At 38.0% G+C, this 26,674-nt stretch overlaps 4 protein-coding genes and 1 long non-coding RNA gene across 5 annotated transcripts; 4 read left to right on the top strand and 1 right to left on the bottom strand.

The window, feature by feature from the left end:
• The first annotated feature begins 7,665 nt into the window (after window positions 1–7,665).
• On the top strand, window positions 7,666–9,328 carry LOC118436934 (TRPM8 channel-associated factor 3-like). The gene has a single exon (XM_035855641.1). The coding sequence runs from the start codon at window positions 8,030–8,032 to the stop codon at window positions 9,293–9,295; it is 1,266 nt and encodes a 421-aa protein (XP_035711534.1). The 5' UTR covers window positions 7,666–8,029; the 3' UTR covers window positions 9,296–9,328.
• Window positions 9,329–9,423: 95 nt separating this feature from the next.
• Window positions 9,424–11,670, top strand: LOC118437045 (TRPM8 channel-associated factor 3-like). Its single transcript, XM_035855816.1, has one exon. It carries the CDS (start codon window positions 9,424–9,426, stop codon window positions 11,668–11,670), a length of 2,247 nt encoding a protein of 748 aa, XP_035711709.1.
• Window positions 11,671–12,405: 735 nt separating this feature from the next.
• On the bottom strand, window positions 12,406–19,290 carry LOC110855047. Its single transcript, XM_022103479.2, has 15 exons — window positions 18,783–19,290; window positions 18,464–18,617; window positions 17,727–18,383; window positions 17,277–17,644; window positions 16,767–17,211; window positions 16,578–16,699; window positions 16,445–16,510; window positions 15,112–16,380; window positions 14,957–15,024; window positions 14,800–14,855; window positions 14,062–14,724; window positions 13,071–13,515; window positions 12,753–12,874; window positions 12,606–12,680; window positions 12,406–12,542 (listed from the first exon to the last, which is right to left on the bottom strand). Exons 4-8 carry the CDS (start codon window positions 17,604–17,606, stop codon window positions 16,336–16,338), a joined length of 1,008 nt encoding a protein of 335 aa, XP_021959171.2. The 5' UTR covers window positions 17,607–17,644; window positions 17,727–18,383; window positions 18,464–18,617; window positions 18,783–19,290; the 3' UTR covers window positions 12,406–12,542; window positions 12,606–12,680; window positions 12,753–12,874; window positions 13,071–13,515; window positions 14,062–14,724; window positions 14,800–14,855; window positions 14,957–15,024; window positions 15,112–16,335.
• A 538-nt stretch (window positions 19,291–19,828) lies between these two features.
• On the top strand, window positions 19,829–21,871 carry LOC118436962. Its single transcript, XR_004835815.1, has 2 exons — window positions 19,829–20,611; window positions 21,466–21,871. It is a non-coding gene; the product is annotated as an uncharacterized LOC118436962 (long non-coding RNA).
• A 1,063-nt stretch (window positions 21,872–22,934) lies between these two features.
• LOC118436891 (E3 ubiquitin-protein ligase DIS1-like) lies at window positions 22,935–26,672 on the top strand. Its single transcript, XM_035855550.1, has 7 exons — window positions 22,935–23,113; window positions 23,253–23,306; window positions 24,005–24,202; window positions 24,831–24,928; window positions 25,443–25,630; window positions 25,861–26,039; window positions 26,398–26,672. Exons 1-7 carry the CDS (start codon window positions 23,084–23,086, stop codon window positions 26,596–26,598), a joined length of 948 nt encoding a protein of 315 aa, XP_035711443.1. The 5' UTR covers window positions 22,935–23,083; the 3' UTR covers window positions 26,599–26,672.
• Window positions 26,673–26,674: the final 2 nt, after the last annotated feature.

Below are 26,674 nucleotides of genomic sequence, written 5' to 3' on the forward strand. Positions count from 1 at the left end.
TCAAAAGTATCGTCAAAAGTTTATAACTTTCTTATCTTTTCGTGGGAGCGACCTTACAAATTCTGACCTGAAATGTTTAATAGTAATTTACTTTCTTTAACCAGGTGTATTTCACCGTCTAATCGTCGAAGAGACATTCTAAACATTTCCACGTCTCGGTTAAGGTGGGCCGAGTGAAATTTAAATCCGAACTCGTTAAAAATCTCGGAAATTGTGCCGATCACGTATTTTTCCAAAGGTTTCGTTATTTGGCAGGTAATATAAGCGTCATACCACGAGCTGAGGATTGTGATTCCAAGAATTGCGAGAACCGCGGCGAGAGACTTTTTCCTGTAGGAAATGCATCACAAAGTAAAAATTGACTATACTTTTGCGAATATGTACACTTTGCCACTTTGCAAAAATGTGAGACACCGTTAAATGTTGGAAGGATTATAAATCTGGTTACATATGTGGGCCGTGAATGCCCCATTTTCGGAGGTATTAATGACTACAAAAAATTCCAACTTTGCACGAAAAGTATCTCAGGAAAAATCAAAATATGTATGAGCAAAAAATTACAAAAAATTGCGAAACTTGGATAGGGTATTATTCGGTAGCATGTTGGTAGCGGCACACCTCTGCCCATTTTCCACTTTTTCAGAAATATTACGGATTCGAAATTATTGAAATTCGTTTATGTGGAATCGCTTGGTCAAACAGACACGTTAAGATGGAGTTTTGTCCCGCAGTCTTGCTTGGTTTTAGATAACCAAGCGAAACTATTTTTTGTAATTTCAATCAAATCAGAAAAAAAATTCAAAATTATTACCTTTTCCGCATTCCTTGTCGCACAAAAGCTACACACAAATCCGTAAATTCGCCAAGCCTGGTTACTCCCAGAATGAACGAAACTAGAAAACATACCAGCCAAACATATTCGTCCACAATGGTGAAGAAGTGCCAAATAAGGACGGACGACATTGTCGGGTTCTTCTGACAGTAGAGAACATAATAGTCCAATGTTTTCTCAAGGTAGAATATCTCTCCTTTCAGAAGTACGATTTCATTTGATTGTAATGCCAGAGAAAAACGGGAATATTGATTCGACCTGGCATACATCAACGAAATTATTAATTCAGGATATCTTTCATACATAAGTTCGTTTCCTTAAAGATCATGTCAGCCTTTTGAAAAGTGGATGCATTCTGAATTTTATATAAAGAAAGCTAAACCAAAGGATGCTAATAAGATCCGATGTCACTGGTTTCTAAGTTAGTAAAAGTTCAAACTCATTTCAAACCGTTACAGTTAGCAATAAACTGCCGTGATTTTTTAAATCTCCATCAAGTTTCCTGTAGAATCGACATATTTCAACATAATTACACATTTCCAGAATGCAAAAACACTAAGATTTGTGCCATGCCTGCGAATGGTGCCATCAATAATTTTGCTAACTGTATATCTAACTCAGAGTGCAGTTTCTCTTCAAATTCGTTAAATTATTTTCAACAGTGTATGTATTCATAACCTAATGAATCACACAACTGGATTTTAAATATTATAGAAAATATTTCACGTACCTTATCGTCGAAAATGTAAAATTTAACTTCCTCGAGACCAACTGTAATGGAGCAAACGCGCTAAAACAAAACGTTCCTATACGTACAAACTCGCGATGATTTTCGCAATCGACCCATCTAATTTTTTGTACCCATACTAACTTTAGTGGCAATCTATGGTTTTCGTGATTATAGTTCTCCATCCGTCTTAAACTCGTCAATTCTCCCGGAGAAGGAAACAACTTGCCCCCAGCGGAGGGGAACTCTTCCCAATGCTGGAACCCTTGCGTGGGAGAAAATAGGGCAGCGTAGATTACAACGTTATCAGTATTTTCTTCACCGGCAAATTGCAGAATAATTACGTAAATCGGGATCCGCATGGTGGACACGAAATTACGAAACTTTGATTGCATGAAAGCCTTCAAACTCCCGAGAGTTAGGGTTGCATAGATCACGACATTATTGCGGTTTCCCCAATTTACTATTTCATCGTAATACTGCACAATATTTCGAGTCCTGCTAAATACCAGTATTTGAGCACAATTTAGTCTCCACGATGGAAATTCGTCTCTATATCGGGAATAATTAAGGAGCAGTGGTTTTACCGGGATTCCGTTAATATGGGCGAAAATTATTGTGGTTTCGTGGAAAACTTGGGTATCTGGAAGTGTCGATACGTTCAAGGAATTTTTATCGATGGTAGAACCGCTGAAAAGTAGGCAGTTTGGATCGAAGCTAAAATTTGGAAAGTTTTCACACATTTTGGGTGGAAACATGTGGACTAATTGGTAAATTATAATTGTCAGAGGTGCCTTCATTATTAATTTGGAAGTAAAATTACTTATCGATTCGAATATGTGGTAACCTCTTGGAATCGAGGTTATACATAAATAGCTGGTTTTCTTGATATATTAGGTAATACTGTTCAATTCTAGGAAACGTACGTATTCCACGAACAAATTTTGTTGTAATTCACTTACGTCGCAAAAAATTATAGGGTAGAAATGTTTTACTTAAGGATTTCTTTAAGGTTTCAACTAAATTGAATACAATGGAACAAATAAATTTCTACGGAGGAAACTTTTCAACTAGCTTAAATGTGTTGGGTAACGTGACATTATAAAAAAATGATTTGCATGTTATGCCACACTAATACAGAGGTTGTCTCATTTATCTGTGTGAAAATTCTACAATTTTTCTAACCTACAACCAGACCTTTTTTAAATGGAAAACTTGCTCAAAATGACGGATCTGGTTCTTAACTTTAACAATGCATCGCTTTTTACCAGATAAAATTACTTCCAGGCACTTTTCTAGGGTGTCTTTCTTTGACAAATTATTTTAAGCGTTCCAAAATGCGTCAAACATCGTAAATTCTTCGGTAAAAAAGTTGTTGTCTCACGATGAAAAATCCTAAAAAAACTAAACGGTCAACGTCGGATGACCAACAAGGGGTTTCTTGATTTTTTAGGACTGCAGGAATAAAATCATCGTCATCCGTTTTTGCGCACTGCTGAAATTTCTCCGCACTAAGCGGAAAAAAGTTTGTTTTCTCCAAATGCGTCGACCTACTGAAGGTCATTTTTGTTATAATATTTCCTAAATCAATTTTAATGGTTCTCTGGATAGTTGATTTATGGTAATCTAACGGTTGGACCGTGCTGCAGTGGAATAAAGGATCTTGGTGGTTGGTTAAGTCAGATAAACCAAATTTTCAGATTTTTAGTGCGTTCAGCAGTGGTTAGTTTTTCGAAGGTGATAATGATGCTAGACTATTGGATTGAATTTGAATAAGTCTACCATGCACATTTCATAAATTAATTGCACAGGTAGTTCATTACAATATAATTTTAGCTATGTTTCATAACGATTCCTGTGGAAAATCGGCTGGAAAAGTATTTCACTAGTACCTCTGCTTCAAGTGAGCACGGTGATGGCATATTTTAAAATAAGTTGACAAAAAAATTCAGCAAACTATTTTTTGAGTTGCTCTACCCGATTTTGGCGACAGGTTTGAATTTTATTTACCCGCCACTGAGCATGGATGTCTCAAACTTTCACACAAATAAATGGGGCACCCTGTATTATACAAGGTTTAACAGAAAGTATTTCTTAGGTGAGGCCAAAGCCGGGGGCCCAGCGAAAAAAAAACAAGTATGTAAATATGGAGTCCAACCGATTGTGCATTATGGCGTGAATCGAAATTAAATGAAAGTTGCGTAGAATCTTGGAAAAAACGTAAATCAATTGTTTCATTCTCAGCTGTCTAGGGATTTCAGTCCCTGGATTTTTGGATTTTTTTTCTCGGGAAAAGGGCTCCCAAAATTCGAGATTTTCTACGGATTTCGCGATTTGAGTTGAGAGTCTCAACTTATAAATACTGCCTCTCCATATATTATTTTTCTTATTATTTATTGCGTATAATTTGAGACATTCATATGTACATATTTATGTGTCTCGAGTGGTACAAGTTTCTTCTATTACTTTAATAAAAGGTTGACCCTTAGAACGGAATAATACAGGTACATACATATGTATGTATAGTCGCACTATCTATAGCTGGGCATGCCCATACACTTCCACCTTTTAACGTATAAGCATATCTGTATCCATGCCAAGAAAACCATTCAAAATATCATCTGAATAAGGCTTATGAATACATACACATGATATGATAAGAGGTTGGTTGTGTGTATGCATTAGGGAAGGTCGATGCATATATTAAGACATCAAAAAAGGTGTTTTTTTATGCCCCACGCTCAACTTTTGTCTGTTTTACTTATTAAAGTAATGCTTAACCAGTGTAAGATCGACAACCCAGAACCACGCCTCCACCTTTTTGATGACGTAACATATGTACGTTCCTATTGTTACAAATTCCTGTCCCTCATGTGGGTTAAAAGCTGCAACCTTTTACGGCAGGCGTGCATAAATTCTCGCGTATTTATGTACATATTTTCCACCTCCACCTGCTCGCCACACTTACAAGCAAGTTTTAAATTAGTTTTATCACACTGTATTTAAGTGAATCAAATTTAAAATAACCTACCGTTCAAATATCTACGTTTTAATTTTCATTTTTGCACAGCTTTAAATAGTTTTAAACTTTAAAAAGCTTTAAAAAAAACTATTTTTAGATAAATTATTAAATATTCCGATAATTAGTTTGACATGGACGTCAAGCAAGAGAAGAAGTTGGAATGTTACAAATGTTACCAATCTTTCGATTTGAAACAAGACTTTTTCCGGTACCTCGTCACAAAACATTTCGATACGACGGTGAAATGCGAGGTGAGATTTTAAACTTGTAAAAATTCGGGTTAAATTTATGTAAGCATATAAATATTCGAGTGACAATAGGCAAAACCGGTAGATCGTGACATAAAAAAGTTGATTTTGAAAAGTATATTTTAAAAAGGGGGGGGGGTAAATTTGTAAAAACCGCAAAAGGCGCCCACATCTCACTAGCGCCGGGAATTTGAATTTTTGTCCCTGCAACGTGTTGGCGATTTTTCTAAATCGAAATAACTTTATATATTTAACTACATTTTTCGACGAACCATATTAGAAAAAACATTAGTCCACTTTCAGCTTTAAAAACGTGCTCTGAGAACTGCGCAAATCTATGAAAAATCGCTTTTATGCCTGTCGAACTTTCTAATTAAATAGTTTTATTGGTGAGTTTCATCTACAGGTGAGCTGACTGTATAACCAATAAAATATATTTCAGGTTTGCGGAAAAATTTCAAAAAATTCCACCGCCTTAGCGCACCACGTGAGAACACTTCACACCAACCGGGACCGTCCCAGTTGCGAACTTTGTCACCGCACTTTTTCCAGACCTACCTCGTTACGCGGACATGTTGCAAACGTCCACGGGCCGAAGGAACTTTTATGTCATGTGAATTCTCCGGCTGTGAGAAAATCTGCAAAAACATGCGCTACCTAGCGAGACACGTGAGGTCCGAACATGCCGAGAATCCGGTCCGATTTCGGTGCACGCTTTGCAATAAAGAGTTTAAAGCGAGGCAAGATCTTGAGAGTCACATTCCCCTTCATACAACGGAGAAGGCGTTTAAGTGTGCCACGTGTGGGAGGAGATTTGCTCACCAGGGCTCGCTGAGGAAACACGAGGTATGTATATATTTCCGTTAATTCTTTTTTTATATATAGGAAACGACGAAAAGTAGTATGTATGTACACTCTTAAAAACCCGGTGTTAATCGTCACCAAACGGTTCATATGTGACTTAACTGTTCGGAAATAACTTGTCTCACCTAATGGTGGACAAATTAACACAAGCCAGTGAAAATTTGTCCCCATGAGGGCAATATTTACCACCAAGCGGTGAAAAACATTATCACCATTTTGTGATATGCACACCGTTCGGTAAAGATCAGCACCAGGATTTTAAGAGTGTAGTGTTTCCAATTTTGCGCATTTTAGGTGGCGCTTACATTCTCACTAGTTCAAGAAATTACACCTAGAGAAACCAATTTTTTGCCCCAATTTTTCAGAATTATTTTTATGGCAAAAATCCATAATGAAAACTTTTTTACACAGGCCACGCATCTGGAAAAATCTACACGACCCATTTTCCAGTGTCGCCTTTGTCCTGTGACCGTGATAAGTACAGCCGTGTTGGAAAGGCACGTCCGAGTTGTGCACGAAAACCAGAGGAATTTCCCGTGCACATTTTGTAACCGGAGATTCGGGTCGAGTTACGATTTAAGGCGTCACGTGACTGCGAGACACCCACCAAATCAGGAAGAGATTCATGCCTGCGACAAGTGCGAGTATCAGAGTCACTTGAAATGTAGGTTAGATCGACATTTGCGAGTGCACAATGACGACGAGAAGCTGGGATGTTACTTTTGTGGGAAGACGTTCGTGCATTTTTACAGATTGGTGATACACTGTCGGGGACTTCATCTTTTGGAGAAGTAGTAAATATTTATTTAATTTGACACCCCTCATACCCGGGGGTTATTAGAATCACAAGAAAAATATACTTATACAACTGTTGTATTACAACGTGTAACTTTACACATTCAGTTTTAAGACATGCTTATACATAATGTGCTTACATAGATGTAATAAATATTTAAGAAGTATAAAGCGGAGGTATGGTTTATATAACTTTATTAATTTTTTTGAATTTTTCTCATCACTTGATTTGCTTTCTATCCATCGTGAATAAGCATCAGACGGTATTTGCGAAACATTTACGTCATTATTTACTCGCATGTTTCACTCAAACGAAAGTAAACGAGTTACTTGATGAATGAGCAAATGAACAATTGATAATTAATAAAGCAACAATTAACAATTTCAATTGCATCGGCTTTGCTCACATGCACGTACTTAATTGTATACGTATTACGTAATTAGCTAGTTACGTATTTAAGTAACATTTTTGTACGTTATGAAAATACGCATTGTTACATATTTTTTGGTTTCGTGGGAATGGAGTTTGCATAATATACTTCATTGTTGCAAATTTTTATTATTTAACATCCTGCCTCGTCTGGTACGATGTCTCGTTAGTCATGAATGGACTAGGATTCAAAAATGTTTAACTTCTCAAACATACTCTTCATAATCTTCGTAAGTTTCCCATTTTTCAGAAATTAAAATAGTTCGTGAATATGCTGCAAAAAATTAAGCATTTAATCGTCTTATCTGTCCATAAATATTTCAGATATTACTTACTTCGTCGCCTGCCCAAGTGGAGGATGACGACACTATTTCCACCACGATGGAAACAAATAACCTGGGCGTTACTTCTCCCCTTGAAACTTCATCGCCAGATCCAAACTCATTTTCAGAATCGTGGGACGGAGGTTGGTTTCCATCCGTAACAGAAAAAGATTTTATTGATGCCCCACCAATGAGCGGGACAAACGATGAACAATCTGCCATAGATTCTTTACTTGGCTCAATTTCGTCAAATAAACCGCCACCGGTCAAAGAACAAGATCGAATCCTAGCATTATTGAAGTTATCTATATCCGCTGTCGCCAAACCGAGTTGGGCGGCGACATTGAAAAATAAAATTCTTACACTGCCCCCAATCAAGCCATCGTTAGCAAATCCAATAAATTCTACCGACTGGCTAAAATTCCAGGTCAGATTGGAAATCTTTATGCGAAATTATCTCCTCGACGAAGGTGAAACATTGGGGCATCCTGCATCGTCTGACTACCCCGGCGATGTTCCGGCAAGCTCACCTCTGACTAAATCGTACAATTATACAGTTGACCTTGAGAAGAATTCAGTGTACGAAACGTTGTTAAAAGGCAACTGCACAGCTTAACAAAACTGGGAAAATTTCCTGTCCAAAATTTTGTTCAACTTTGCTCTATGCCGTGCCAGGATCTTCCTTAAGATTGAACCTCTTAACGGAAAACGTGACAGAATTTGTGGTACGGATAAGGCACTGGACGGACGACACGTCTAATCTAGATGTTTGGACACAATATCCAAATATGAAATCGGTTAAGAAATTTACAGTAAAATCAAGCGACCAGACTTTCACAATGCCCTCGGTCTTTGGCGGGATGGTTTACATAGGGCAAATAAATAGTTCAGTTCTTCTCGACAACGTTGCCTTTTCAATATCTGGAGTAGTGGAAAGCCCCAGCTTTAAATTTAAAGATATGACTTTAGTTGATTGGCGGGAGGAACGTCAGCTGATGGAGGCGCCATGGGGCGATTTAGTCAGCGACCAGATGATCATGTCTTACCCGAAACGTGTTCTCGACAAGATTCAAGATCCTGAGGAGTTTCTAATCCATTGGGAGCGTATACTGGATGGGATGACTGAACTGGCCGGAGCTCAATACAAAAGCACCCGTGAGCATATCGGCTTCACGAGAGATCTTCCAAACAAAGGTGCAAAAACACATTCAGGAAATCCACTCATGGTCCAAGAGAAGATTGGCGAAGAACTTGTAGAGTTTAGGAAAATTTGGCAAAGTAGCTCCAACATGCTCGCCATCCTACACTCACTTGCACACAATCATGAAGATTCCCTAGCGCTACTGAAGTTTAAGGGCGGTGAATCATTTGTTGGTAACTTATTTGTTGATTATGTCAAAAATATTGTACATTTCGTTCGCCCACAACAAATTAGGGATGAGTACAAATCGGAGAATATTATTAAAGTGATGGAAGACTATATTCAGGATGGGGTAAAGTTTGATCGCTTTTTCACCTCTGGCGCTGTGAAGCTGTTTTACTTTGACTTCGTCAGGAATTTTGGACACGACACGGTCATGAAATTGGGTCGTAACGGTAGCACAACAATCGACTACCAAGAAAGAAGAGATGCCCTGGCTGTTAAGCTTTCAGAAATAGAGGGACAAGACATCAGCGGGTATTTAACTTCGTGGGGTATCGTGATATCCACCAGTGCCGAACAGAAACTCGTAGGCTTTAAAAAGACAAAGCTTAATGCGAAGCAGCTGATCCAGTTTGCGAAGGATAAAATCCATGTGGAAGCTGCCAAGAAGGCCATTAGCAAAAGAAGAGGTTTCCAAAAAGGTGGCTTTAAAAGGCCGCAAGCAACCACACCAGCACCATACGACGAGCCGGACATGTCAGATGAAGACGAGGATGAAGTTACTACGACCGAGTTGAGTACAACGGTAGGATATACAACGACTGAAGCAACCCCTGAAGATGCTGTTCAACAGGGGAGAGGGTTCGAAATTATGGATCCAGTAAGTCCACATACTAGATTGTACATATAAAAAGCAAAACGTTAAATGCGTGCATGTCAAATTTTGTATTTTAGGAGGAAGTGGCAAAAAGAAAAGCCCTTTGGAAACCAAACAAGAAGCTGAAAAGTAATGGTAGTACTAATTAAGACCAGAAAAGTATGGATTTTATGTTTGACTACGGTTTTCATTACATGAATACAGACATAGATCAATTATTGGACGGTCTGGACTCCATCAAGGGCGCTCGTAAAGTCGGGAAACTCTTTGTCTTTGGATCTGAAGCTTTCCCATTTCTAGCAGCAAAGGCGAAATCTGGATTTTCTACTGCGGCTGCCGCATCCCTCTATGGAAAGGGACGAATTATATTCCTATCTCACGAAAGTTTTATCACGCCAACGGATAACTATTTTGATAAATTTCATGTGAACTGTGTAATGTGGGCGGTTGATTACGATGAAAAATCCAAGCTAGCCCCTGTCGTTATTAAGAGTAAGCCGGGTAAAAAGATCGCGAGCTGTCTGACCGACAGCGGGTACCCGACGCAGGAGTTACCCGAGGAAGAGATTAATCCAAGCCTTTTTAACTTGGTAATAATCCCCACAGCACTTGACATTTCTGAGGGCTTCGCAACAAAGCTAGACGGTTATGTCAAGAATGGCGGTGGACTCATCGTTGCCGCAAACGCTGGGCTACTAAACTTAACATACGCAAAAACCATGCCCTTGAATAAGCTAAGCAGACATGCGGGTGTATTGTATCTAAATGAACAAGCACAGCCTTCCCTGGACGACGATAAGTATAATACTTCAACAAATCTAGTGACCTATGGTCATTTGAGCGCCGCGGCCAGTGTTGTAAATGAAGTATTGGATAAAATCGACGCGACACCAGATGCCCTAACAGACGCGGACGAGAACAAATTTATTTACGCCATAAGTATTGTTAAGATAGCGGCAAACAATTTGGATACAGCCGACATGAAGTTGGTGGATGCTATAAAGATAAAGTGGTCCGGCCTGAAACCAGTCAATCCAGCGAATTTTACGGAAATTAATACCACTGACGCAATGAGAATACAAGTTCGTATTGACCAGGAGATTCTAGGCAGACTATTTAATGTTGAGGACAACTATGCTCATCCCGCCAGTGAACATTTTCCCGGTGCTGTTAAAATTGACGGAATAAAATCGAAAGAAACTGTTTTTACTATCGATCTGGATAATGGTGGCGCCCTCTTTAAAACCTTATATGAGTATGGTTGCACTGAAACCGCGGAATATCAAAAGAAAATTAATGGTACGAAGACTTCATTCTCGGACTTCATGGAAACTGAGTTTTATTCACCGCCCGGAGTCAAAGTTAGCATTAAATTTTTATCGGATGAAATCAAAGCGTTTTCCATATATAACGGTAGATTTGAATTAGTGAGCCAGCGAGAAATTTGGAACAAGTATCCCACCATAAATTTTACAAAAGATTTCTCTGGAAATTTTGGGGAATTCAGTGATCCTTTCGGTGGCCCAATTCAGATCGGCAAAATTGTAACACCCATTACGTTAAGGAGGGTATCCATTAAGATTTCGGGGGCAATTGAGACACCCCATTTCTTTCTGGAAAAAACCAAACTAACTGATTGGGACAGAATAAAAGGGCTTGATGGACCATGGGGATATTTTACGGCGCCAAGCTTACAGTTAAAAATGCCGCGGCAGGGTTTTACTCTGATTGAGAACCCTGAAGAATTGATGCTATCTTGGCAGAGAGCGATCGATGCCTTTAATGAGTTTCATTCGGTGCCGTATAGAAGCCACAAGTTGAAAGTCAACTTTGATTACATTCTGAGAACTAAGAACGCTGCAATGATTTCCGGACACGTTTCTGGATTTATTCGTCATGCCATCGTTGCGGCAAACCTAGCATCTGTCCAGGATACCAACGAAATTTTCGGTTTTCTTCACGAATTCGGGCACAATTTTGACATGGATTGGTGGAGGTTCCATGGCGGGGAAGAATCCACGAATAATATCAATATCCAATACGTTCGAACAACGTTGCAAGGGTTTCCCAAAGATAGCAGCCGGGCACCAGGACCGTTGGTGAAATTTGTTGGTAACCACAGCATTGTGGAGCAGGGTAGTCGCGACGTGAGAGCCTGGTTCTACTATGATTTGTTTAGGACGTTTGGATGGAACGTTTACTTTAAGATGGCCATTCTGCAAAAGGGGGTGACGTTTGAAGGGGATCGGTTGACGTCAATTACACGGAACGACTGGTTCCTGATACAATTTTCGAAGTTAGTTAAACGAAATATGGCGTCTTATTTAGACTCGTGGGGATTATTCACCACCATAGAAGCCAAAAGGCAGGTGGAGGCGTATAAGATGTCCGTCTACCGAGCGGAATAATTGTTTGATATGGCCGTGAAACAAGTGTATGCACAAGATGTTATCAAAAATATTTCTAAGGGGGCAATACATAGTTTGAAGATGGTGGAGAAGGGAGCCAACTTATGCTTAAAGAATCTGACCTCGGATATTAACAAAGCAAACAAACAAGCCACCTCCGACCTGAAGGCTACTATCAAAACGGCAATATCCAATATAAAAGACATCAGCAAAACCGTTTCATCCAGTACTAAGACCATCATTAAGGATGCTGGAGTCGAGGCTATGGCCGTAATCAGGGACGCGTTTAGAACACCTAAGGCAGAAATCCTTACCGCCGTTGATTCTGCAAAAGATACGGTCAGAAAAAGCATCGCTACTATTGACGCCGCTGTGAAGAAGACAATCGCCACGAAGAAGGAGGCCGATAAATTGGCTAAAGCTAAGAAGAAAGCCGTTCCCAAAACATCAGGCACTCAAGAAGTTGATGAGGTTGTGAAAGCAGCCGACAAAGTGGCGATGGATTCAAAGCTGAACGCAGTCAAGGAATTAAACGCTATTTTGCAAAATGTCACTCTGACTTCCGACTCCGAAATGAAAAGATCTATCGCCGAAATCAATCAGTTTCTTGCCGTATCTGCAAAATCTGCCGGTGACGCTATGACGAAAATTACCCAAACTGCTACCTCAGCTACGAGAAAGGCTTCCGAGTCAATTTGGTTGGATTTTTTTATAGAACTCGTTGGACAACCCGGTGTAGCTTGAAAAAAAGTTCCTTCGTAAGTGAATCGTATCTTGATTCCTGAGGACACCTTCTCTGAACTGAATTCATGATCAATAAAATTCTACCAGTTCTGTAACAAGGGGCTCATTTTTTCCATGATTTCCGGCACCTGCGGGTATTTCAAAACTGGTATCGAATAAGCCATTTAGTTAAGGCGGATAGTATCACGTACCGTAAACTGAATGGGGAGACCACCTTCTGGAGACACTGGTGGTCTTATCTCTCTTATCTCTACAATTCCCGATATCTGAATTTGAAACTGGGGTTAAAACTTGAACAAACGTACGTACAATGCTTGCAAGCTGTATTATCTACTCACGGAGTAACGCCCAGAGAATTTCACGCTTTTAAATCCTTCACTATGTAAGATGATGTCTGGAATCTGCGGATAAAGGTCGTCTCGTGTAAGCCTAATGTGATGAAAGCGGACGCGCTTAAGCCCTAAATAAATTAGAATTATGAAGAATTTTTCCAGCCGTTGTTTTGCTGTAAGCATTGTTTCCCATCAAAATAAAATTACGAGTTCATAAAAACGAGTCCTAAGACTCGTTTAAAACTAGTTCCACTGTCGATTGACAGTTGAACTAGTTTTTTTCTAAAATGCATGATTCTTTAGATTTCTAATTTCCAAACTCACCTTTCCAAAGAGACATGTTCTTCAACACGGCAACAACCAAGGCGGACTCGCCCACAGATTCCACGTCAATGTTTACCTGCTCCAGGTCCAATGTTTGGAATGGATCCATCATCAGATTTACCTCGTGAATTGAAATCTTGCTAACGAAAATCATCTTTAACACGAGTTTCCTAACGGTTGGAAATAATTGATCGATACTATCTTCAAGTTCGTCCTGCCGCCAATCCCAACAAATATCCAGCGCAAGAGATTCAACTCCTCGGTGTCGCTGCCACGTAGCTAGATGCTTTGGCAATCTGGTCGAGCTATACAAGTTTCGGAAGGCTAGGCTTTTCAGTACTGGGAGATGAGTTTAGTTAAAAAAGGAATGGATTGGGCGCTCTTCAAATGAGTGAAGGGTGAGTGACGTAAGTTTCGACATGACAGGAGCGTTCATATTCTGGGTCTGCGATAAACGCAAAGACAAAAATTAGAATAAGTTAACAACGTTCATATTCTGACATTGCGGTAAATGGGAAGGGTGTATCAAAAATGGGGTAAATTCACAATTAGAAAATGTACTATTTACAGAAACTAACAGCTATATGAGTTCCGGAAGTTTGAAGCAACTTCCGGACGGCGGAACTGGAGAAGTTGCAAGATTTAAGCCAACTGGTCGGAATGCGAGCGAAGCACAAATTGTGCTCCAAAGCTGAAGCACTAGAAGCAGGGAGCGTTAGTTCACGTCGGAAGCAGACACCGAAGGCGGAAGCGGTTGCACGCTGCGCATCAATCCATATGTAAATACTATAGCAACAAAATCTGTTCACATTCTCATATTTAATACAGGATGAAGATAAATAGATAAACTATTCAGTCATTATTAGGCAAATTCATGAATAAGCATAGAATAATTTTTTCAAAATTTTAAGATGAATGATTATCTTACATATACATAACTACATTTTTTACTTAATTTTCAGAACGAACGAATGTATAATTCAATGTTTACCTGCAGCCCATGACGCAAATGATTTTTGTAGCTAAATTCCACCTCTGTCAATGAATCCTTAGCTTTGTCCAACATTGCGGTCACGTTATTAATTGTGACGGAGTGGTCAGCATGTATGAAGTAGAATTTAAGCGATTTGAGCTTTCTGCATCTCTCCAAATCCGGAAACGAGGACGCCCATATGTCCAGAAGGGTTAAATTTGGCGCCGAATCAATCAAGGCTTGCAACACTGGATGCAACCTGGTGTAGCCGGACCTCGGATGAGCCCTGTACGTAATTGTGGTCAAATTATGGTGAACCGCGAGTTTTGGAGGTATTCTTTGGTCCGCACGATTTGTACTTTCCCACACTAAGAGGAACACATGTCGGATATTATTGGATTTCAGCATGCTTAACCCTTTCGTGATAACGTCAATGCCCTCGTATTTCTTGGCGATCGATTTGAACTCATCGTACATTTTGAGGCTTCGAATCAGTTTCTGATTTACTAGAGGAAACGCTAGGTATAAGTTTGATTCATCGTCGTAATCGAAAAGCTGGTTAACGTTAAGATATGTTCGCGTTCCGAATAAAGTTGTGCCATAATCCTCCCACGTTTGGCAGACCAATCGGCACGATTTCAAGTCAGGTATGCTGAGCTGTTCAAAGATTTTGTCAAGAATCTGGTAGAAATTGAGAATTATTAGATCAAAACAATATGCAATTTCCAAATGAACACAGAATTGATGACGACTAACCAGTGGATTCATTAAGGCGTTAGACATTGCTTTGTTAACGACGTTGTCATTGCAGGCTGGAATTAAGGACAAGAACCATGTTGATGGATAATATTATTATGGACTTATATATGGCAAATTATTTAGCAAGTGTAGCAAATTTTTTATAGCCCTTTACGATAAACTGAAGAAATCCATCCCTCTTGTGTAGAAGATGACACCAAGTCCATACCGCTTGCACTTAAACTGCAGACAAATTATAACTTGAATAGAAGATAAATTATCGATAATCGTCAAAGTATAAGAAATCACAATTTGAGAGATACTGCGTACGTGCTTATGTTTGTAGCTGCCAATAAAATGAGTAATACACAGAAAGTGTAGGAGGATTCATGAGCTCTGCATTACTGATAACGAAGCTCTACCGAGTCGCACCGGCCGATTTCACAGATTCTGTACATAAACGACTGGTTTGCCAATGTTAAAGTAGAGTGTACATGATTCAGGATTCATTTGAACTTTCTGGTGAGGTTCTTTATGGCCATGACAGCTTATCTATTCCTGATAATGAGCCAGGCACGGACAGTTTGTTATTTACTTTCATATCGGTTCAGTTTAAGCATTTAAGCATTATATAAACCATGTAATGTAATATATTAGAAATCAATCATATTAGAAATCATCATTAGAAATATATAGGTATAAATTTCTAATGATGTGATGGTTTGATATTTCTGTCCTCTTTTTGTTTAAAATATCATCATTTGAAAGTTTGGATGTTTAAACTGGGTTTTTGTCATGCAAAAGAAGCGAGCGACTCAGCTTTCAGGAACGAAGGGCCCTTCACGTTTACGGGCATCAAGATAGAGTTGCGGCATCATACCTAAATCTGACCCCAAGGGGATACTCCGGTCGATTTAACATATGGATTTAATTTATCAATTTTTATGTGAAGACATGCTTAAATAATTTTGAAGTTACAATGTTTAGAACTATATATATAGCTTCTTTCGTTATAGTTATTAAGTAAGGCGTGAAAGCTCATTACAAGATTGCTATGCCCGTGTGTCCGTGTAAATTAATGTAAATAAACGTACAAGCTTTAAAAAACAGTGAGCGTGATGCCTAGTTCTCAGGACGGATTTTTCGTATGAACCGACAGTTTCTAAGGTTTGAATAAAAGTACTCTCTCTCTCCCTATCTCGGGAATTACTCGACTTTAACTACCAACTGCACCAGATGAGCGCGTTTCAAATAATTTCCGAAATATCACTTACATAAGTTTCTCGTTCTTGTTAAACATTTTCGCGCAAAAAATCCGCCCTGTTTACTATGTAGGCATAAAATAAGTAACCGCCTTTTCACCAAAATGCTACCATCAATTATTTCTTTTTTGCTAAGATTTTGAATAATTAAAGCCATTTCATTAAGTTCATCCATCTGTTGTATGATCAAATGTTTAATGTTACGTAATAAATAATTTCACCGTTTGTTGATCTCGTCATTAGACATCTTCTTCGAGCTGAGTTCGTGACTTATCGACTTTTACGAAGTACTTTAACGTGAAAAGAAGGGTTGCATTTTTTCCGTGATTTCCGCCACCTGATATTTTGGCAAAATTGGATGTATGTATAATAAGTCATTTAAGGTAATTCGCTTCATATACCGTCAACTGAACTGGGACATCACTTTCTTTAGAAACGGATGGTTTTAGTTCCACAATGTGTGCTGCCTGAATTAGAAATCTGAATGAAAATCTCAGGTATACATACATAACTATTGCAAGCTTTATTACTCACGTAGCCAGGCCCGGTGAATTTCACGCTTGCTAGTCCCGCACTGTACGAAGTAATGTCTTCAAAGGGAAAAGGAAGGTCATTTTGTGTGAAACTGATGCGCTTGAAGTGGACGCGTTTAATTCCTAAATGCACACATTAAGCAAACTTTTTTAAACCAGGTTTTTTGCACCAGTTTCCGGCCAGACTCACCCTTCCACAGCGACATATTCTTCAGGATGGTCACTATCCAGGCGGATTCGTCGACACATTCCACCACAAAGTTTGCCTTCTCCAGGCTCCACTTTTGGAATTGTTCCATCATCTGACTTATCTCGAGGGTTAAAGTTTCACAAGCGAAAATTATATTTAACTCGAGTTTCTTAACGCCGGGAAATAATTGGACAATAGTTTCCGCAAAGTCGTCCTGCCGCAACATCCCAGCATATGCCAGCGCGAGAGATTTCACTCCTCGGTGTGGCTGCCACATGTTTACATGGGTGGAAACTCTCGTCCATTGTGAAAGGTCTTGTAGCGATAGGTTAACAAGGGCCGGGAGGTTCTTCTCATTCAAGAAGCCAGGGATAAGGCAGTCATCTAACGAGCGCATGGTGAGTGACGTAAGGTTAAACATGACTGGAATGTTCATATTTTGACCCTGAAATAAATGCGAAGTGCGCATAAACAAATTTGAGTCAGGATAACAAAACCTGTTTATTATACATAGAGGAGCGCAGTTTCCGTCTTCCTGGAAGTCGGATCTGGCACACAGACAGCGGAGGCCAACGCGCTGGAGTCGGGAGCACTAATTTCGTTCGAATCCGCTGTACTTCGGAAGCACAAGTTGAGCGCGGAAGCGGATGTGTTAATAGCTGGAAGCAAAAATTGTATTCGGAAGTCGTGCCACTTGCGGCGAAAATTGAGGTCGGAAACCGAGGCGATAGAAGCACAAATTTTTCTCAGTGGCTGGAAGCGAAAACTCACTTCAGCGGCAGACCCCGGAAGCGGATGTAAACTGCGCCAACTATGCGTATTTATCATGTCTGTTCGCATTGGCTTATTCAACACAAAATGAATCTGGTATTCAGTTACTATTCAAACAAATGAATATGGTACAAACACTTTTTTCTTTCATTTCCATAAAGAATGGAATACACATAATTCAATTTTTACCTGCAGACTACCGGGCGTAGTATTTTTGCAGTCTAAGTCCGCCTCGATTAAGGAATCTTTAAGTTGTCCCAACATTTAAGTTGTCACGTTATCAATAGCGTTGGTTTGGCCAGAATTTGTGAAGTAGAACCTAAGCGATTCGAGCTTATGGCACCTCTTCAAATCCGGAAAATTGGAGCCGCAGACATCCAAAGAGGTCAAATTCGGTGCAGAATTAATAAAGCTTTGGAGCAACGCAATGTTTTTGAACCCGTCGTAAGGCCAGTATTTAATTGTGGTTAAATTAGGATGCACCACGAGTGTTTGAGGCACACATTCGTCCACACAATTTTCTCGTTCCGCCATTGAGAGGAAGACTTGTTGGATATTTAAGGAATTCAGCATGCTTAAACCTTTCGTAATAACGTCGATATCCTTGTATCTTTTAGTGACCGAGTCGACCTGACCGTAGATTCTAAGGCATCGTACCAGTTTCTCGTTAACGAGAGGAGTCGCTAGGTATAGGTTTGAATCGTCGTCGTAATCAAAAAGCTTGTTGACGTTCAGAAATGTCTGCTTTCCTAATAATGTGGCACCGTGATTGGCCCACTCATGGCTGACGAGACGGCAGGATTTCAAGTCATATATATCGAGCTTGGAAAAGACAGCATCGAGAATCTGGTAGAAATTGAGGATAATTATGTAGATAAAAACAGTAAATTATGCACAAATGTGAGGCAAAATAATTGACGACTGACCAACGGATTCATCAAGGCTTTCGACATCGAGCTGGTTGTCGCTACCTGGTGATCGCGGGCTGGAAGTTTTGTCGTCATTTACAAATCCGAAGAAATCCTTCGTTTCGTGATGAGGGCGTCGTAAAATCCATACAGCTTATAGTTGAACTTCGGACTAGTTAAACAACAAGAAAAAAAACATTGACTTCTATTTTCGGCTAAACTAATCAACATCGTTGAGAGATTCCTATCGTAATCTTTTGTAGTAGTTTTCAATTCCGCAGCAATCTTGTACTTGGGTTTTAGGCATGAATAATTATTGCCACTAAATTCATCTTACCTTCAACTTCCACTTTTTCTCAAGCCCTAATTTATGAATTTAACTTGTATAACTGGAAAATGTATCAAACTTTAAACTAAATCGCGTATGTTTCACTTTAACGAAACTTTTATCCTGCTAAATGATTAGTGTTAGGAAGGGTAATTTACAGTCCCACATGGATTTAAAAACCTAACTTTGGCGAATACAGCGCTGCGTACATATGTGCTTTGTTTGTACATATTTGCTGACAAAATAAATTCTCGGGAAGAGAAGGCTGACTCATAAGCTTTAGGATTATGCATGCACTGATAACGATAAAACTCAACAGAGCTGATTCAGCCTGTTTCACAGGTTGTATAAAAGTCTGCCTTGTCAGTGTTAAGAGTGACTCGACTCGATTATTTGAACGCTCATTATGCAAATAATGGTGGCTGTTCGATGTATGTAAGCTGTGACTATTGTCTCAGCGTATCTCTCGCTCACTGATAATGCGTGAGGCAAAGGCCATTTTATCATTTGCATTCGCATCTGCTCCGTTTACAGATTTTTATTATACACCTTATACAATACACATATGTATGTATCTGCACTGCTAAAAATCGGGTGAAATGATATACAACTTCGTGCTGATATACACATACATACATATGTACTTGCGAATAACTTCCTCCCATTTATTTATTATAGTTTGTTTCTGAGTGGTAAATTTTCATTACTACAAGAATATACTTCACTTTACGTAATAATCAAAAACAATTCCAGAGTAAACTTTACTCCTCATCAAGCTAAAGTTACTCTGGATTTATTTCGAATCGTGTACCAATCTACAATTCAGTATGCATTCACTTCGCAGAAGGGTTACGTCATTCTTAAAACTGTAACATTATGCGTTAAGATTTATGTTAAATTTATGCTAAAATTGGAAAATGATTGGAATTTTTGTTTCTTAAAAATATCCATATGTTTGTGTATAAAGTCTAACAGTACTGATAATTATGGAGGTTAGTACTTAATAATAATTATTGTTAAATATACTTACTACATAATGGTAGTAGATTGTAATGAGTGTTTTTGCCTTCAAATAATAGATTTTCTGCTTACTTCATACATACTTTAACTAGGATTTCTGGAATTTTAACTATTCAACGGATTCATGATTCCCTTCAAGGATTAGGATTCCTTAAGCCTGGATAAAAATAGCACATTGAATTTAAATGGAGCATATGTACGCATCCATTCGAGTGCACCAATATTAAGGAACCCCATCCTTCCCACCTTGATTATTACACGTTGGGGAGCGCCCACAAATTATGTCTGGCGAGAGAGAGAAGGGGGATGAAAGGATCCAGTGATATCGTGCCTATGTAAATAATTATGTGACAGATGCTAATAAGAGAGAGGTGGGTCTAAAAATTGGGATTTTTGCGTGACACAACTTATGGATATCCACTTGGCACTGGTTTTGTGAAGGTTCTAAACTGCATAAACTCAAACTAGTATCGCCTCATGACGTGATTTATGTACATATGGATAGATATGTATTTCAGAATTAGACCCTTTCTTGTGTTCATTTTTTATGAAGACAATGGTCAAAATTATGTGTAAAATACAAGCCATCAGTATTACTGAAACGAAAGCTAAATATGAACTACCGACTTTTTATGTTTAGTTTTTGTCTATACGAATTTAAAAAATGATTTCAGTCGGACGTTTACTAACCTGCTGAAGGTTGGTCGATTGGCGTATGCTTGAAAGAGTTGATGTGTTCTCGACAAAGGAATATTTTGTGTAGATGACTGAATTATCAGTTGAATAGCGAAGATAGACGAAAGAAGGAAATAAATAAGGTATGCAGTGTGAACTTATTATTATATTAATTATTCTTAATAAATCATTAATTGAGAAACGCGTACAAAATTGGGAGAAATTTTAATCAACTTAACACTACGCTTGAGAATATATAGGTAGGCAACCGGCAACTAATTAATTTGCCAAAACAGTTATATGTAATGGGCGTTTTAGCGACAGCATCTTACTTCGAAGCGCAACTCATTCAGCAAACTGGCGAAGCTTAAAATTTAGCGTATTTAGGGGATTCTATGATTGCGAAAATTTCGTAAATTTTTGCAAACAAGTCGTACATCCTGTATTGATTAACTGATTTGCATAGATAGATGATTTGCAGTTTATAGTTAAATACATAGAGATGATGTGACATGCAGATAATCTCACGAAATGAAGACATGCTCACCAAAGTGTATTATTGGTACAAGTTTTGCAGAATCTCGATTGTCGTAGAATTTCACACAAGTTATGATTAATTTACAGCCATGCCAAGGTGGTCTTAATTACGCGTGATAAGGGCCGTACATAAAACATGTAATCGATTTTCGGGGAATTTGTACCATGATGGGTGCTACAAATGCGCCCCATGTTATGATGTTATAATTATCATAGGGATTATCCCTCAGGGATAGGGTGGTTTGATCTCAAATCCATCACGTCCGATTTGCACTGTCCCTTCATACTTTATGAGATAACTCCTTAAATTAGATCGACTGGGGTAACTCCTTGTTAATTTTAGCAGATCAGATATGTAAATAATAGATCATTATGGTTACATATAATTCAGAGAGAATATGTACATATATCAAATTTATCTATTGATGCTTGTGTAAAGTATTTTGACCTTGATTTTCAGGAAGCAGCTGAAGATGTCGAGCACCATCCCGTTTGATCAACACGTTCCTAAATTTTATCCAGTCGCTAGGGGTACTTTGGAAACAGGGAGGCAGAGTCGACCTGGCCATGGAGCTAAGGGCAGCCCGATCTACAAAAAGTTGATCAAGGTGGTCGTATTAATTAGTGTGGTCATCCTACTCCTCCCTCTTGAACAGCAGTGCAACTGTAATGAGGAATCTATAATTCCGATGTTCCTGAGAGTCACCGAGATGCAGCAACTGGCTGCGGCTTACACAATGGGTTTCCTTATGAGATGGATACTTTAACCTGATTTTTAAATCCATATTTACCAAAATTTTGTTACCGGATATTATCCGGCGGATAATATTTATCACCGCACCGATAATAAATGATTATAACCCGTATTCTTCAGGTTTGCCAATTTCCACATAAAGATATTATTAGTTACAGCCGAATAAACCTGATAAATTAGAATATCCATCGCAAATAAAATATTTATAAGCGTCTTGTACTATAAGCTGTCATTTCCCAGTCGGTAATGAAGTGTTAATAAAAACCTAGTTGATTTCCTTGAAATTCAACCTTTCTTCAAGAAACTGGGTTAATGGCACAATATGTGGTAATTCAAATTAGTTAAATACAATTCTGTAGTTACAAAATTTAAGTTAGTATTACCCTCATGAGTCACCAGAATAAAAAATAATAATCCCGACTATTCCGGACAGTTGGTAAAATGTAATAAAAAACGTAATTTATAATATTATTCATGGTCGGGAATTACTCCGGATTTGGATGAGAAGGAATATTTGCAGGGAGCATGCACCAAATTGTAAGAGTAATTGAATAGAATTTTTACTTATTAGGTGATATACATCAATTGAAAAATTTCAAATTGAATTTTAAAAATTTCAACAATTCATTGTACTTGAGCCGGTTGAAGTAAAAGATAGAGCTCGGCGGTTGACTGTATCATGTAAGCTAATGTTTTCGAGTGCATGCAGTTTAAACCTTTTTTTCAAATAGTCTTACCTTTCCGGGAACTCGTGTGCATATGTATATATAAATTCCATCCTTTGCCTTTTTTACAGGTACAAGGGGCCCTTAATCTTTATGGGTCCTGCATAGGAAACGAATAGTAAATAGTCAACCCAAAGTTTAATTTTGTATGCAGAAGCGGCGGAAATATATGTAGCGACTTGGTGAGTTTGGAGGAGGAAAATTTTACATATTGACATTGGCAAGATAGGATTTCTGGCACGACAATAATATCACCCTGCTTCAGCAGTCAATGTTGGTACGTAGGGTAATCCATAACTTGTCAATGACTCGTTTCATGCATCACCAATTGACTTATGAACCATTTCTGCTAAAAATAAAGCTTAGCGACGGGGCATCTTTTCAAGTCGGTTAACCCCTTTCGAAGAAGGGGACTTGACTGCGAGCATTTTGAAGCGAAGGGTATTTTTTATGGGTAGATTTAGTCATTAACTTTCTGTCTTTGCTGTCTAAATATCCCTTACCGACAGTTAAGCAAATTTTTAACAAACCGTTGGTTAAAATTAAATAAATTCAAAAACTAAATAAATTTATCTTGCACACTTTACAAATTTTTAAGAATGTCAAGAACTGTAGTTTACAATTTTGAGGTAAGTAGCTTTTAAGGATTAAGTTTAGTAATTCGGTATATTAAACTAATTATGTAGTCAAAATAACTCTAACGACGAAAAGATGACATGGGACACTTATTTAAATTTTTTAAATAAATGTTTTATTACTTCAAACCAGAGAAGGAAAAACGTTGTCATCGCTGTCCATTGTGGAAATAAACTTGGAAACAAGGTAAGCTTTTGAATTATTCGTATGAAAAATATTTAAAAGTGCGAAATACCCAAACACAAAGATGAGCAAAATTTGGGATGATACAACTGGTGGTGTAAAATTTACCCGAAGGATCTAAAATTTACTAAAAGTTGAGCGAAAATTCGATAAATTTAAACTATTTATCACCGTGCCAGTTTTACACAACCAATTGTTTCATCGTGAATTGTATTAAATTTTTTGCAGAGTGCACTTTTCTCGTAAATGAATATTTAAATTTTAAATACTAACTTATTTAACGAGGAACTTGGAATTAGGCTAAATTGAGACTTAAATCTGGCGACAATTAATACATATACAGGGTGGTTAAAATGGCACGCTACAATTGAAAATTTTCCAAATGAGAAAAGTCCCTAAATCTCCATTAGTTACAAGATTTTTATATGAGATTTTTATAGATAATATTATCAAAACTGATGACAAAATTCTTAAAATGTTGCATTTTAGAGACCAAATTTCGGTAGCTAATATAAATTTATGGATTTTTCCCATCGAAAAATTTTCCATTGTAGCCACCCTGACATTTTAACCACCCTGTATGTATAAATTGAATAGGGATGAAGTTTTTCCGAAAAAAATGATTTGTTTGGGAAATGAAATATATTTAATTCGAAAATGTCAAATGCATAATATTTGATACAATTTTGTTGAAATTCTAGAAATCCTATGCGCCCCCACCGGCCGTGTTACGTGGCGCGCTGGAGTGCATAATCTGCTTGGACGCTCCCGCGTCACCGATTCATCGGTGTGAAAATGGGCACATTACGTGCGGCATTTGCGCGGAAAATGTAGCACTGTGTGGGATTTGTAGAACACGGTTGCAAGTATCCGTTCTGGCTGAGCGTCTGTCACGACAGGTTTGGAAAATATCTTATCAGTATTTATATACACCGTAAATAATTATCACCATACATGGACCAATTATGTCCATCGTGTAATTGGCTTACCAATTACCGATTACTCTAAATCCGGTGATTGGATTACTTTTCCAATTAAATTACATTGAACTGCCTAAATTACAAATTACGATTACAGTACCTGGATTACATTTCAAATTACAAATTGCTTTATTTGGTGATAATTTATCACCTGAGAAAGTACTGTGGCCTCTATTCTTGGGTATTAAGTGACGTTTTGTCACGAACCGAATGTAAGAAACTGGTGTATTTACAAAGCAAACGTGACGTCGTGAATTAGAAAAATGAACGGGTTTTTATGTTTGATGATGAAATGTTCGGATTTGTGATTAAAATATTTTTTAATACGGACGTCACTTCTATACATAAGTATTTACGACTGCTATCTACATGAGATTTTGACTAATTAGTTTCCAATTGGAGACAAAACGTTTCCTCAAATATTGTCCAAAGATGTAACACTAAAATTACTCCACAGATGACGATTTAAGTATTTCCCTGCAAAGAAGTTCAAGTTTAAATACAGAAAACTATATGCATTTTAAGAGGTAACTATATTTTTTCGTAGCTTGACTTGACATGCAATTGTCCTAATTTTTACACGGGGTGCGTCAGCCCTATTGCCGCGGCTTACGTCAAGGATCACTTGGCGAATTGTTACTACAGGTATGTACTACCCAGCTAACTAACAATGTACGTCTCCCTACGTATGCTCACAAATTTGGACAAAACTGGTATGTATCGATCATAATTTTAATTATTATGAAATGTGCAAATGACAAAATCTCCCAATTCGTAAGTTTGGTAGTTGCATTTAAAAGAGGGGAAAATTCGCCCCAAAGTTTTTCATTTTCCAAATTTGCTCCGAATTTTTTCTGCTTTGGCTGCAAATATCTCCGCCAATCTTAGCACTTGGCGGATTCAGTGTCAGTTGCAAATTATTTCATACTAATTATATTTGTATTATCGATTGACGCTAGTTTGGTCCAACTTTGTGAGCATACGTTGGGAGACCTCCATTGTTAGCATAGTTTACTATTTAATCTTAAAATTAATTGTAACGTGTATTCACGTTTCAAATGGGTAACGTTATTTTAAATTATATGCTATGTAACAACGTGCTCCAATGGTTTTATTTAGTCTTTCCTATTTCAACTGTAAATAAGTAATTGTCTTTAAGGGACATGATGACATGCGCGTTGAGCCGGCAGGAACCACTTCATCGATGTGGGGATAAGATTCCAATCGGTTTCCGAGATTATTCAGAACATTTGCAAACCGCTCATGGAGTCGAGTTCGTCGAAATTTTCGATGGGGAGTGGACAAGTAGAGATTATTTTTGTCCAATGGATGGAGATGAATTTGAAGGTATGTATGTAGCTTGTACATATTTAATTGTGTGTTGATGTAATGTCCGTTCCAAAAAAATGGAGTCCTTACCTCTTTCATAATAGTGATTTTTTTAAACTTCTATTTTTTCACTACTTATATTTTTTTATATGCAAATTTGCAAAATCGCATTAAATTTTGCTATAAATATTTTCCATTGCCGGAAACGTCTAATAGCTCAATTTTACATTTTAATTAATTAATTCTAGCCGCCGAGGCTCCAAGTATTGACAAGGTAATAAAGAAGAACAATCAGACTTTCTTCTTTCATTCGCACAATGACGGTGAGCAGTACAGATTTTGGGTCACGATGCTTGGAAATGACAAGGAGGCGGAGAAATTTACATTTCAGCTGAAAATTAGTGGTGAAATTGATGCAAGCCGAAAAGTAAGTAAAATTTTGAAATTTGTTGAAATTTAATAATTATAAAGGTCAGTACAACCATTAAGGAAATTTGTATAATGGTTGGCATTTTTCAAAATATTTTAGGTAAAATTTGAAAAATTTTGCGATTTTTAGGGATGAATGTAGAGTTTGTTTCCCACGCCGTTTAAAAATTGCCCATTTTTCAATTTTGACATCAAAATTTTTGAGAAATTTAAACCATCACAAATTCCCTTATAAAACATTGCATCAACCTGATCTTCATAATTCCAAAATTTTAACAAAATCGAAGCGTTACATTTCAAACCATCACATTGCAAATGAATTGCATAAAAAATATCATAATTTCATAATTATTCAGGTTGAACAGTACTCAATTCCAGTTTTGGCGTATTACGATTACTCCAAATCAACTGAGGGAGAACTTGCGACCAAGTGCGTGCTAATCCCGCCTTCTCATTTCGCCCTGTTTGGCGCTAAGCGGGATTCCTATCCGAATAATTATTTCTTTTTACGATTTGATTTTACGCTGCAATCTCAGCAAACTCGTCTTCCCGTGTAAATTAATATGTATCTGTGTGTTTTAAACAACAGGGACGCGCGTATTAAATAAATTTTACTAAATTTAGCGAAAAATT

The sequence above is a fragment of the Folsomia candida genome, unplaced genomic scaffold, assembly GCF_002217175.1.
Source record: "Folsomia candida strain VU population unplaced genomic scaffold, ASM221717v1 Fcan01_Sc011, whole genome shotgun sequence".
Classification (NCBI taxonomy): Eukaryota; Metazoa; Arthropoda; class Collembola; order Entomobryomorpha; family Isotomidae; genus Folsomia; species Folsomia candida.